Source organism: Cricetulus griseus, chromosome 8, assembly GCF_003668045.3.
Source record: "Cricetulus griseus strain 17A/GY chromosome 8, alternate assembly CriGri-PICRH-1.0, whole genome shotgun sequence".
In the NCBI taxonomy this organism is placed as follows: domain Eukaryota; kingdom Metazoa; phylum Chordata; class Mammalia; order Rodentia; family Cricetidae; genus Cricetulus; species Cricetulus griseus.
In genome coordinates, this window is record NC_048601.1 from 88,557,801 (window position 1) to 88,571,422 (window position 13,622).

The window sequence follows — 13,622 nt, forward strand, 5'->3', positions numbered from 1 at the left end:
GAAAGGGTTTTCCTTCTGTTTGAATTTCACAGAACAGCCAGCCAGGGAATGGCCTGGTTGTCCTGCTGGACCCACTCTCTCGCCATCATCTGCTCCTCTTCTTGCTGCCTCCTCTCCAGAGTCTGGACACTGTGTAAGCAGAGCCTTGCACATCAGCCATGTTAAGGACTCCAAGTAATAACTTGCATTGAGAGACCCTGGAAAAGGGAGGAAGAGGTCCAAAAGGGTGGGGCATTCTTCCCCACTTCCCTCTAGCTACATTTTTCCTTGTTCATATTCTGTAACCCCAGGCATTTCTATCTTCTTATTCTTTTTAGGTTTCCAGCAGTTTCTTCCTTTAATTATCTATGCCTCGGTTGACAGGGGCCTTGAATGTTCTCTCCTTTTAGGGTCAAGACCAAATTAGTGAACCCTTGCTGCAGGAGCTGAAGGCTCTGGGCACCTTTAACTGACAGCTGACACAGGTGGGATTAGTGGTCCTGATGTCTGAGAGAAATGTTTCCCTTTCTGAGCCAGAATGCCAAGTGATGATACAGGAGAATAGACACCCAGCCCCTCCTCCCAAAAGATGCTGAACTTCCCTTATGGCTGTAGAGCAGCAGAGCTGTTGTGGTGGAATTAACTCATCTCCACTGTGTACCTAGCAGCACTGGTACTGAGCAAGAGGGTAGTAACCTGCCAGTGAGCCCTGGAGTCAGGCAGAATCTATAAGGGCGGCCATATTGTTTATTACCAAGATCAGACTTTAATTGCACACTGCATTCAGCAGGGACTCTCTTGACAGATGTTATCTTGCTGGACACTGACTGACGTGCATATCTCCTTACTCCATTCAAGCTCCTAGACTTCAAATTAAGAGTAGGACTCAGGAACAGGACCCAACAGGAGGGCCTGGTACCTGCATCTTCCTTGGCCTAGGATGCTCCCTCCAGAACTTTGTAGAGGAAGAAAAGTACCTGCCACCACAATAAGATAGGCTAAAGAGGAAACACATACTTTTATTAACATGCTATGTTTCATATATGTGCACATAGGAAACAGAAAGCAGTTGTTGGAGTATGTTTACATTGTGTGAAGATGTGTCACTATGATTGGTTTGAAGAAGAGCTGAATGGCCAATGGCTAGGCAATGAGATAATAGGCAGGACTTCCTGGCAGAGAAAGAACTTGGGATGCATCTAGGCTCGCAAGACATACCAGCAAGACACTAAAGAAGTTAGACATACAGTACAGAGGAGAGGTAAAAAGCCATGTGGCAAAACATGTCATCACACATCTGGGTGACTTGTGGCAGCTCTCCTTGCCTTGCCATTTTATTACCTACACATGAGTGACTAGGTGGAGGAAATCTTTGCAAGAATCTGGAGCCAGGAAGACTGCTGGGGCTTGCCAGTTGTCATCCTATCCCCAGGCTGAGACTTTGTCTTAAGGGAGCAGGACAGAGAACGAAAATGTAGTCATAGTCCTCCTCTGGCCTCTGCATACCTTATCACAGAGACAGACAGACAGACAGACAGACAGACAGACAGACACACACACACACACACACACACACACACACACACACACACACACACACACACACACCTACCTCCTCAAGCAGGCAAAATGCTCTCTGTACACTGTGGTAAGGCTTTCCCACCGATCCCTGGGAGCTGGCGGATCACAACAGCTGGGATGCTAGCCTAGGTTCTTTGGCCATCCTGAGAAATAACATGCTTCCAAACATGTAGCTGGCTTCATTCTCCCCAGAATAGAGCTGTAAATGGGTGGTTGTGTTTTTCAGAAACCTTTGTTTGAAAAAGGGCAGCCTTTGTCCTGTTTTAAGGAAAAGGCTGCAAAGCCTTCTGGGTTCATGTCCTACCCTGGGTGAACTGTGTTTGGGTTCATGGAGGTCAAGCTGTAAATGCCTGTCTGGCTCCCAATTTTCCTTGGTCTAACTAGGGATAAGAACCCAAGACCAGATGGAGTAAATTATCTAATGGATGCAGTTACTTAGCCTTTTTGCCTCTTCTACCTTAAGTAGTGAGTGGTAGTGGGCATAGGGATTGTGTGTGTGTGTGTGTGTGTGTGTGTGTGTGTGTGTGTGTGTGTGTGTGTGTGTGTGTGTGTGTGTGTGTGTGTGTGTGTGTGTGTGTAACCCACTGTGCTGGATAGTTTTAGCTCAACTTGACACAAGCTATTGTCATCTGAGAAGAGGGAGCCTCAATTGAGAAAATGTCTCCCTAAGACCTAGCTGTGGGCCAATGTGTAGAGGGATTTCTTAAATAGAGTTTGATATGGAGGGATACTCCCTCCGCCTAGACACACAGGGGGGGGGGGGGCTAGGCCCTATCCCAAAGGATATGACAGACTCTCAAGACGCCCCCATGGAAGACCTCACTCTCTCTGGGGAGCAGAATTGGTATGGGTTAGGCAGGGGGGCAGGGAGAGGGAGCTGGGATTAACATGTAAAACAATCATGTTTCTAATATAAATAAAAAATGGAGAAAAAAATAAGAGTGTGATGGAGGAGGAACCAGTTCATTGTGGATGGGGCCACTCCTGTGCTGGTGCTCCTGGGTTCTATAAGAAAGCAGGCTGAACAAGCCAGTAAGTAGCACCCTCCATGATCTCTGCATAAGGCCCTGCCTCCAGGTTCCTGTCCTCACTGCTCTTGATGACCAACTGTTAAACAGAACTATGAGTGAAAAAACCCTTTCCTCCCCAAGTTGCTTTCAGTCATGGTGTTTCATCACAGCATTAGCAACCCTAAGACACCCATTTCCAACAAGGCTCATAGAAACAGACATGAAATGTTTAGTGACCCTTCTGCTGGGGCTGGAAGAAGGTATGTGATGCCCTAGAACTGGAGTTTGGGGCAGTTGTAAGCAGCCCCACATGGCTTCTGGAGCATTCTGCTAATCTAAACATCGGGATCTAAATCTTAAAAGCATGGTGTTTGCAATGCAGAACACCAGTAAAGGCAGTGCCCACAGGCTCGAACACTCACAGCTGTGCTGAAGCAGGGCTAACACTGTCAGATTCCGGGTAAGGTGTGGCAGGGAACTTACCATGGCTGTCTGAATGTAAAACATCAAGTTTCCAAATAAAAAAACCTTACACATCTTATATTCGGTCTGCTGTAACCTGTTTTTTGTTGTGTTCTTTAGAAGGCTATTCCTTGGCCATTCTGAAACATTCATAGGATTTCCAATTAACTCTCTTCCAAGTAGCAAACTTTAGTACCCAAGAAGTGAGGCTTCAAAACACCAAGGGAAACTGCACTACTAATTTTCTCACGCAGACTAATGTGTATAGCCCAGGCCTACCAGACCCTCTCCGGAGATGCCATCCAGTAGCTACTCCACTTGAATCTGACCAATGCCAAGGTTTGCACGAGTGTGACAAGACATTCTCTGACTCCTCCTCATAGGGAATTTTATCTTCTCCACAGAATGTGAATGGCATAAAGTACCACGCTAAGAACGGCCACCGAACGCAGATCCGAGTCCGCAAACCGTTCAAATGTCGGTGTGGGAAGAGTTACAAGACGGCTCAGGGCCTGCGACACCACACAATCAACTTCCACCCCCCGGTGTCAGCGGAGATGATCAGGAAGATGCAGCAGTGACTGCTGGTCAGAACTGTGCCAAGAAACCCTCACCAGCAGCTGCTGATTTGAAAACAGCCACCTTTTTCAGGGGAGCACTCAGCAACCCTTTAATGAGAAATAATTAAATGCATGCTTTAAACTTTTCTGTAATTTTGGAATGATGTATCTTTGTAGAGTTGATGATTTTGTACATTTGCACATGTAATCATCACACCCATTCCCATCACTTCGATATAAGGTGCTAAATGAAAAAGCTCTAGGTTCTTCAGCACATTTTCCCCCAAACAAAATAAAATTAAGGGCATGTTGCATACTGTTTAATCACACTGCAGTGATGTTAACTGGGAGTGGAGGGGCTGGCACTGAGATGCTTTTCAAGATTGTAATGTGATTGAAGCTTTTCAACACATCAACTCACATAAAACCAAAATACCTTCATTATCAAACTGGTTACCATGCCTTACATAATGGAGTTAGTATTTGTGAGTAGAAAGACTTTAGGTAATGGAAATATAAATAAGAATGTTTAACATAATATGCTAAAATATTTTCATATTTAACATGCATAAAAGGTGTGCTTTGTTTTGTTTTGTTTAATTATCATCTTGCCCTTTAAAAAGCAAAACTCTTGCCCTTGAACTTACCAATGACTTTAGTGTTCTAAATGGCATCTTTGTGCAAAAGACTCGGTTCACTCATTAATAATAACACACTGAGTGCCTGCTGGGTGCAAGAGACTGAATTTACCCTAATGTTACTGTGGACCAAGATACCAGTGTCTGAAACTCTTCCCCTTAAATCTGTTAAACACTTTAAAATATGTAAGTGCAAATTGTGCGTGTGTGAAACTTAGTTATAGCTTCATCAACAGATGAGGTTTTAAAGCACTTTGTAGTTCTCTATTGCCAACAATTTTATGTTTATATGTTGCCAATTCCTGCAACTATTACCCTAAGAGATCTGTGGGGTGCAATGTGAAATAAAACTGAAACATGTCTGAAAGAAGAACATTGTTGAGACCCCTAGTGCCCCTTTCTGTGCTGTTTTCACTTCTTTTAAAGGCACTTTCCCATCACACTGTAGATGTCTGCATTCTCATTAGAAATGTCTGTTTAGCTTTAGAAAACATTTTGCCAGAATATGAAAATAAGCCTTACTGACAATTAAGTGCTTCTTGCAGCAGGTGGTCAACAGAGAGTGACTAATACAACCCACTAAGAGTGACCTACATCTGGACCATTCCTCGAGTTTCTCTCACCGACAGTACCATCATATGTTGAGTGTTTTTTTTATCCCAAGTGCTATTCTTCAAACACAAGAGTTTACCAGTTGCCTAATACGCAATAAAAGTTGCTTTGACACAGCTAACTACACATAGTACAAACTGGTAAAAGCAAACTCAAAATTCCCTCTAAAAGAACTTTCCCATCTGATGAAATCTTATACATTGCTAGAAAGTAGTGGTCCTGTCTTGGCTTTTTACATTGTGAAATGACAATTCTGTTAAACAGATGGGTGAGCTTCTACATTCCTAAGTTGTAAGTCCCTCATGGTGAGGGACTTTCACGTATTTGTAAAAGATGCTGCCCACCAAAAACATCCTCAGCTCTGAAAAGTGGTCTTGGTCCTGACTACACAGTGTTAGCCCACATTTGTTAAAAGAATGATCCAGAATTGAGAATCAACTAGCTGGTTCAGAAGGCGGCCCTACTCGCTCCATACTTACCTACAGTTGACCAAAAAGTTTTAGGCCAGCAATTATTAGTTAGCTTTGCTCTCTCTAGTGTGAGAAACTGCAGGCTGGATCAGTAGTTCAGCAGCCACAGTCATAAAAGCAGTCGTTGTGCATGTTAAATCTCTTCAGTGATGAACCAAACCGTTTCTACTTCTCATTGTGACAGTATTGCTAAGCAGGTAAGGATGGGGTATTTTGTTACACCGTGTATAGTGAATGTATTGTACCGTGTCTGTGAAAACTGTGCTTTAAATTATATTTTCATATGTTTTGTTGGGGACAGAGCACATAAAGTTTGAAAGAAACAAAAGTATTAGAACTGAGGGCAATTTACTCAAAATTTCTGTCAAGAAAAGCTGCTTAATAAATGTACATGAAATCACATTTAAAATAAACTGCCTCTGACCCAAAGTAAACTCGGCTCCTTATGTTAATTAGCTCCATCGTGAGAACCCCTAGCAGGTTTCCTGTGGGAATCAAAACATCTGTCCAGTGACTGTTTTCTTAGGCTCCTAATTGTTATGTAAAATCTAGATGATGTGTAAAGATTTTGGTCCCTTCCATTTTGCCTACTTTTCTGTAAGTAAAATGATAATTTCTCATAAGCTTGGGGCTAAAACTCTTCCATGGACAGCACTTCACTCTTCAGACTACTTTCCCGTTAGCAGGGGCCATACATACCAACTGTAAGAGAAAGCCCCAGGACAGTGTGTACATGTGGAGGGCACAAGTCATCATGCGTCATTCCTCAGTCACTTCTTCACCTGGGACATGGTCTCGCACTGCACCTGAGCTCAAAGGCTAGTCTACACTGCTGGGCAGCAAGCCCCAAGGACTCTAGTTACTGCCTCCCCGGTTTTTCACGGAGTGCTGGGGTCACAACTTAGCACAGAAAGCACTTTAAAAGGGAAGCCATCCCCATCGCCCCTTGCTGGCATACATATTCTGCCCGAGTATATCCTATGTAAAACTTACTAGGAAGCGAGAAGGAGAATGCATTGCTATCACAGCTTCCCAGGACTGCCAAACAGCTAGCATCTGAATGCTACATATTGTTTTTCCTTAGATTCAAATAGCTTTTCAAATAACATAAATGTAAAAAACAAAAGTATTTTAAAACATACACTTATCTACCTTTTCAAATGATTCAAATAATACACAAGTTCTGCTCCTACAGATACCAGCAACACAACACAGCTCACATCCAGAAGACTACGAACCCTGAATATGTACTCACCATCTTAAGTACCCAGTTTGCTCACAACGGGTCTCAATATTCTGTAACTACTAAGGCAGCAAATGGAAAGCAATTTATTGACATTCCCATCATTAGAGAGAAAGGAGTACAGTTCAGAAGTTAAGGCCCCAGCCAAAAACCCCAAGGCACCACATTAGTAAAACTCTAAGCAAATGTGACAATGATATGACAGCCCTCCAAAATGTGTCCTCTCTAATGTTAATGGATACCATACTGGAGAACTAAGAAAGAAACACATTAGTTGGACTTGGGTTGTAAATTCTATTTAACCACTTACTAAAGGAATGTTATTTCTAATTTGTATTCTCATCGGAAAAATATAAGACATTGATACATAGTCTGTCATTTTTATGCCACAAACCACTGTCAAGGTCATTTAAGGAGAAAAGCTGATGCCTGGCTTATCTTGGTCTTTGTCTCACTAGTTATAAATACAAATTCAATAGTTTAAAAATAATCATCCAGGTTATGCTAAAATTTTATCATAAAATTAGCAGAATGTATTATATTAATTCCTACAGCCAGTGTTTTTCGTATAAAAGAGTATCTTCAAGTCTATTATCTCATGCTACATGCAGCTCCTAAGTAGGATTATGCATTTTTCTATATTCAAAGAATTATTTCACAGAGCTGTTATGATTGATGCTCTTTATTACATAATAGTAGTCATGCTCAATTACCAAGGTCAACAGAAACTTGTAAATCTTCTGATTGTTCTAAATAATCTACAACTATTACACATATGTTTTCAGTTCAGTAACATTAAAATAATTCCTGTGTCGTCCTCCATACACTTTTTCTAACTCGGGGACAAATAGAGAACTTTCTTAAAGCAGACAAGATTAACAGAGATCAAAACTTATTTATTGTAGTCAAAGCTGTACCCTGGCCCTAGCGACACCACTCTCAAATGTAGTTCTCAATCAGAAAAGTGCAGAGGAGGGAAGATGAAAGTGACACCTTGTAGGGAAGATGAAAGTGAGATCTTGGAGTCTCCTTAAGTCTCTATTTGAGGTTTTTTTTTGTTTTGTTTTTTGTTTTTTGTTTTTTTTTTAGATTGCTAAATTGTACTAACTCCTAATAAAAGCTAGTCGAAATTTAGAACATTCTGATCAAAATGGGTCTGAACGTGCCTTTCAAACCCCTGCTGGTCATAGTCAGGCGGGAACTGCTCGCTGCACATCGGGCACACCTTCCAGTGACTTTCAACGTGTTCTTCAAATTTGCTCTGATCATAGTTGGGAGGGAACATCAATTCACAGAGGGGACACTTCTTGTGAACATCAAAGCTTCTAAAGAAACAAGAAAACAAAAGAATTACATTTTTTTTTCCTAGCAACAGTACCTGTCAGTGTACAACAAGCACATTAGCTCCCTGACAGTTGGGCTAACAGCTTATCCTCAAAGTCTTCACGAGCTTAGTTAACTTGTTCCTGCTTCTAGATTCCTGGTCCCATATCCAGCATCTGTCTTTTTACAAAGCCCCCAGGAAATCTAGTTTCATAATTGGACTGACAACCCCAAATCTACCAAAGTCAGACATTATGATAAATGTGCTTTACTGTAAAAAATTTTCTTTTTAACTAAAGTTTTTTTGTTGTTTTGTTTTCTTACTGGAAAAAAGTCCTTGCTAAAATATTATTACTCAAGTTATTCTGTATTAATAAGGATTATCTCATAGTACTCAATACCTCCTAACTCTAAAATTGAGTCACCATTACATTTTAAGTCCTAATCTTTGTCCAGTGGGTAAAACACAGACACCCAGTTGAATTCAAGTTGAGGGTTAGGCGGTACCACTCTAATGTTCTTCTGGCATGGACAAGGAATCTCAGCTTGACTCTTAATTTTAAGCTGTAGAGGAGAAGCTTCTGCAAGACAGGAGACTTAGTGAGGCAAGTCTCACTAAGTCTCACTGAACTGCTTTCTGCCAAGCTGGCTTGAAACTCTGCATTGTGATGCTTAGTAATCTTTGCAGTTACTTGGGCCAATTGATGGAAGGCTGTGTTTTAACCAGAAAAGTGTTCATGCAGGAGTGGTACAAATTCTAGGGCAGTCCTGCAGGACTTGGAGAAAGTTTCCTCATTATGGCAACAAGCTGCTTTCAAAAGATTATTGGCCTCTTGGACCTCAGGTGGGACAAAGGACCCAGTCTTGGTGCATAGGTTATCTACAGCCTGTGCTTCAAAAAGTGCAGGGCAGTAGGGGCTTGTCCACGCTCTTTCCAATAGGCTTCGGTTGATCTACCGGTAGTCATCACAAGGAAGTCACATTTAGCAAGCAACTCTGCGCAGCACGAATGTATCCCTTCCACTATTTGAACTCTGGAGGCAATAGGTTTGATCTCACGCAGGGTGGTGTTGAAGGACTCAGCAAGTTTCTTCCTGTTGTACCAATATTCTACTCAATGGTGTCGTTCATGTGACTAATCTGTTTTCTAATCTCAGTTATCTCAAGTGCTAAGAAACTGTGGTTGGATTCTGTTAGTTTAGAAATACAATGATCCTTGGTAGGCTTGACAGAGGATTTGGGTGTACTGAGGCCTCTCTCCCCAGGTCAAAAATTTCATCTAAGGACAGTTGTCCTGTCATAAGTTGTTCTGACACTTCTCCTAAGCAAACTGGGTCAGAGGCTATCACAACCAGTCAATTAATCCAATTCACTCTGTCCACTGGGGTAGATTATTTTAAACTTAAAAACTGTTTAAATTAAAATCTGACTTAATATTCCTTGTTTGTGTTTTTAACTCTAAGGATGACTACAACTCCTAATTTCCCATCAGTGTGTATTGGGTTTAATAGTCAAAGAATGTTAGGGGCTTCAGAGAATGTGTGCTGCTCTGGCTGAGTCCAGAGATTAGCATCCTCTCTGGATAGCTCACAACTGCTGAACTCCAGCTCCAGGAACTAGATGGCCTTTTCTGGCCTCTGAACACCTGAACTCAAGTGAGCAAAACCACACACACAGACATGATACACAGAATTTTAAAAAGGGCCCATTTTGAAGAGTCTAGGCCACTAGCTAGTCAAAGGATAATACACGTCTGAATCACCCAGAGGCAAGGTAAAGTGAACAGTGGGATCCATTACCTGGAATTTCCTTTCTGTAGGCTATACTCTGAGCACTGTATTTTTATCAAGTTCCCAGAAACTGTTTTTTAAGAATCACTCATCTCACATAATTCTATGTAATTTTACAAAGGAAAACACTTGCCTGGAATCAAAGCAAAAACCTGCTCCATGACCACGTAAATGCTGACTGGCTGGATCAGGAGGGTCAGGCACATTCTCATCTTCCTGGCACAAAACAAAGCAGGGCAACTTTTTGAGAAAAGTGAAACCAATATAAATTGTTTAGAACAAGTCAGCTCACAATGACACTTAAATTACCCAATTAAATTTTTAGGTCTATTATTTAAACTTTCACAATACCTATTTTACATATATGTAAATTAGAATACAACTTTTTAGGGCCCAAACACCTCATTAACCTTCCTTCCCTCACTTTAAATAGCCAATAGTTCACAACAGTTTTGTAAGCAACCATGAATTCGCCAATGGTACAGTATACTGTAGCCTGAAATGCCAATAATCTATTAGACATGTTCACTGCCTGCTTGTTAAATACTAGGAGGGAAAAGAGGCAAACAATTTCTACTGTCTAAGCCATAAACTGGCAATAATCCCCATATTACCATCTTTGAAAAGCAGAGTTCAGAGGCTGGGCATGGCAGTATGTGCCTGCCATCCTAGAACATGGGAAGCTGAGGAAGGAGGGTCAGCATGAGACAGAGACATGGCCACCTCCCCAGATTGTCCAAAGTACTAGGGGAGGCCAGGTGTGGTGTGTTGCACACCTTTAATCCCAGTGCTCAGGAGGCAGAGGCAGATGGATCTGCAGGAGTTGAGGCTAGCCTGATCTACAAAGTGAATTCCCTGCCAATCAAGGCTACAAATTTTTTAATGTATTTAAGCATTTGATCACACAGCTTTTTCTTTTTTCTTTTCTTTTTTGAGACAGGGTTCCTCTGTGTAGCTTTGTAGACCAGGCTGGCCTCGAACTCATAGAGATCCACCTGCCTCTGCCACCCGAGGGCTGGGATTAAAGGTGTGCACCACCACTGCCCGGCTTAATCACACAGCTTTTTTTAAGTTAAAAGAATGAGATGCCATTTTATATTATTTTTAAAAATAATAAACTTGAGTCAAGTAATATTAGAAACTGAAGAACACTGAGAACCGTTATTTTAAAAACAATTTCTGGGGCTGTTAAGATGGTGTGGTGGTCTGAATGAGAATGGTCTCAAGAGGCTCATAGATTGGGGGAACTGTTTTGGGGGATTAGGAGGTACGTCACTGGGGTGGACTCTGAGGTTCTTTCTGCCCTTTGTCTCAGCATATAAACTCTCAGCTCCTGACCTAGTGCATGCCTCTCCCTATGATGCATGGACTCAGTTCACTCATTGCTCATAATCTCGTAACGAATGCAGAATAACACATGCTGCTTTGGCAGAAGACCTGAGTTCAGTTCCCAGCACCCACATAGTGGCTCACAACTGCCTGCAGCTCTAGTTTCAGGGGGTCCAAGGCCCAATTCTGTCCTCTGCTGTTACCTGGCACATAAGTGAGGCACAGACATATATGCAGGCAAGCACTCACATACAGAAAATAAAAAAAATCTAAATAAGTATATGGAATGGAATATTCAGATAGTAAAATGATATCCAGCAGTAGAGTAAGGAAGCACATTTTCCATGCTAAGCATAAATGCATGCTAAAATAGGGATGCCCTTGAAAACATTCTGGGTGATCCAAAAGATATGCAGGTTTATAAGGGAGCAGATAAAGAGATTCCTGGGGTAAAGGAAGAGAAGGGAGAGTTGACAGGTAAAGGACCCAAGGGTTTCTTTCTATTGTAGTTGCAAAAAGAGTTTCCAAGTGGACTCTGTGGTGCCTGCACAGCTCTGTGACTCTGCTGAGAACCAGAGCTACATACTTTACATGGCAAACTGTGCAAGATGTGAGTTACATTTCAATAAAGTACTACTTAGTACTACTATTCTAAGGTCAGCTAAATTTTAAACAGCATAGTATGTGTATAAAAAAAAAAGTAAAAAGGAAAGGAAAGGAAGTCTATCTTTGCCTAATCAAGAGAACAAATTTTCAGAAAGGAACCGCCCCTTGTACTTTTCTGAATACTGACTAACAACGAACTGAATCCACTGTATATCACTTTGTGAACACACTAGAATAGATACTTTACTGTGATGGCCAATCTAAAGCGAAGCCTCAAGCAGGGCACTGTATCCAATGAGGAGCAGCCCCAATTCTTTCAATAATTCTGGAGCCACGTGACTCTTTAAAGAACCACACTTGCAACAATAAATGCTAAAATTGTGACAGAAAAATGTGTATTAGCAGAAACAATCTTCAGTTGGGGGGGTCACTATAAATGACTCATGGAAGCTGCAATAAAAACTTTATTAATAGAAGTAAGAATGAAGAAGGAAAACAAAAAATGCATGCAAGCGGGAAGTATATAAGTGTTAAGGGAGGGGCCTATCTAGTCTCGAACAGCAAGACTAGAAGTTTGGATGGCTATACCTGAACTCAATGAGCTACACCACATCACCTCATCCTCAGGCTGCTTGAAGGCAGGGCCATCTCTACTTCCAGCAGTCTTGGAAGAGGTACTATTGCATATATACAAGCCACATTTATTGAGTAGCAAAAACTATGCAAAGTAGGTCATAGTTCCAAAATCTGGTTATGCAGGTACCAAGGGTAACAGAAATTCATAGATTCCATGAGATCTAATTTTGAAGAAGTATTAAATTATGTAGATACTATGTGAAGAAGCAATTCAAAGCTGGTAGCGGTGGCGCACACCTTTAATCCCTGCACTCAGGAGGCAGAGACAGGCGGATGTCTGTGAGTTTGAGGCCAGCCTAGTCTACAAAGCTACACAGAGAAACCCTGAATCAGAAAAGAAAAAAGGAAGGAAGGAAGGAAGGAAAGAAGGGAGGAAGGAAGGAAGGAAGGAAGGAAGGAAGGAAGGAAGGAAGGAAGGAAGGAAGGGAGGAAGGAAGGAAAAAAGGAAAAATGAAAAAACAATTCAATGCACTACTATGTTTCAAGTCTGCACAGTGCCAACACAGAGCAGCCAGTGCTCTTAACCTCTGAGCCATCTCTCCAGTTCCCACATACCCCAGCTTTAGAAGCTGAGTCTCTGACATTGATGCAACATAAATCAAGAGCCATGTAAAAGCTAACACAAAGTGAGAAACTAGTTTGTTCAATGTGATCCTGAAGCTTGAAGCGGTGCAGTGGCTAACAGTCACACATCCTTTAGGTAACTAAGGTATTTAAAACCTCTGGTGTAGTCATAGCTTTTACAGGTGACCTGCAAGGTTCCGATCCAACATTTGCTTTCCCAGTGGTGTGAGTTAGAAATATCAGTAGCTAGCTCAGCTTCATCCACAATTGACGAGCCATGGTGACAACCCACTATTAGAACTACTGTATCATATACAAGGTTCAGCAAGCAACAGCTGGAGAAACGGTCACTGCCACCACCACTGTCATTACACCTGCTACAATGACTTATAAACCATTCTGAAAGCCACCAGTTTCTAGTATAAGAGAGGAGGAAGCAGCTGGCAAGGCAGCGGGATAGGCTAGAAGAGTAGGACACCCCAACTCTGACTCCAAGGTGGGCCACTTGGGCACTGTGACCATTAACCACTCATACAAAACAATTTGCTTTCCATAGTCTTACTAAAACCACATGACAAAACCCCTCATTTGCAAGTGGTTTTGCTGTTAAAATGACAAGAATTTTAGAAATTTTAGATGTATATAAAAAGTCTCTTCTAATACACAGAATCTTCTGTTTACAAAACACAGTACTCCAGGCATGCATAGTAAGAACCTTCTATGTCATTATCAAACCTAAGCCCCTCAGGACGTGAGGCCAAGATGCTAACACTGCTTCTCACAGGTTTGCAGGAGGGCAAAGCACACAGACCAGAAAGA

General features: G+C 41.8%; 2 protein-coding genes across 4 annotated transcripts in view; one reads left to right on the forward strand and one right to left on the reverse strand.

Annotated features, from left to right (window-relative positions):
• Jazf1 (JAZF zinc finger 1) overlaps positions 1-3,940 on the forward strand; it is a 304,686-nt gene extending 300,746 nt beyond the window's left edge. The window contains exon 5 of the mRNA XM_027429650.2: positions 3,437-3,940. Coding sequence (XP_027285451.1) covers positions 3,437-3,613 — 177 coding nt within the window. The 3' untranslated portion in view covers positions 3,614-3,940. The remainder of the gene's footprint in view (positions 1-3,436) is intronic.
• A 3,279-nt stretch (positions 3,941-7,219) lies between these two features.
• Tax1bp1 (Tax1 binding protein 1) overlaps positions 7,220-13,622 on the reverse strand; it is a 61,622-nt gene continuing 55,219 nt past the window's right edge. For all 3 annotated transcript variants that reach the window (XM_027429649.2, XM_027429647.2, XM_027429648.2), the window contains 2 exons: positions 9,802-9,884; positions 7,220-7,880 (listed from right to left, as the gene is read on the reverse strand). In XM_027429649.2, the coding sequence (XP_027285450.1) occupies positions 7,676-7,880; positions 9,802-9,884 (288 nt within the window). In that variant the 3' untranslated portion in view covers positions 7,220-7,675. The remainder of the gene's footprint in view (positions 7,881-9,801; positions 9,885-13,622) is intronic.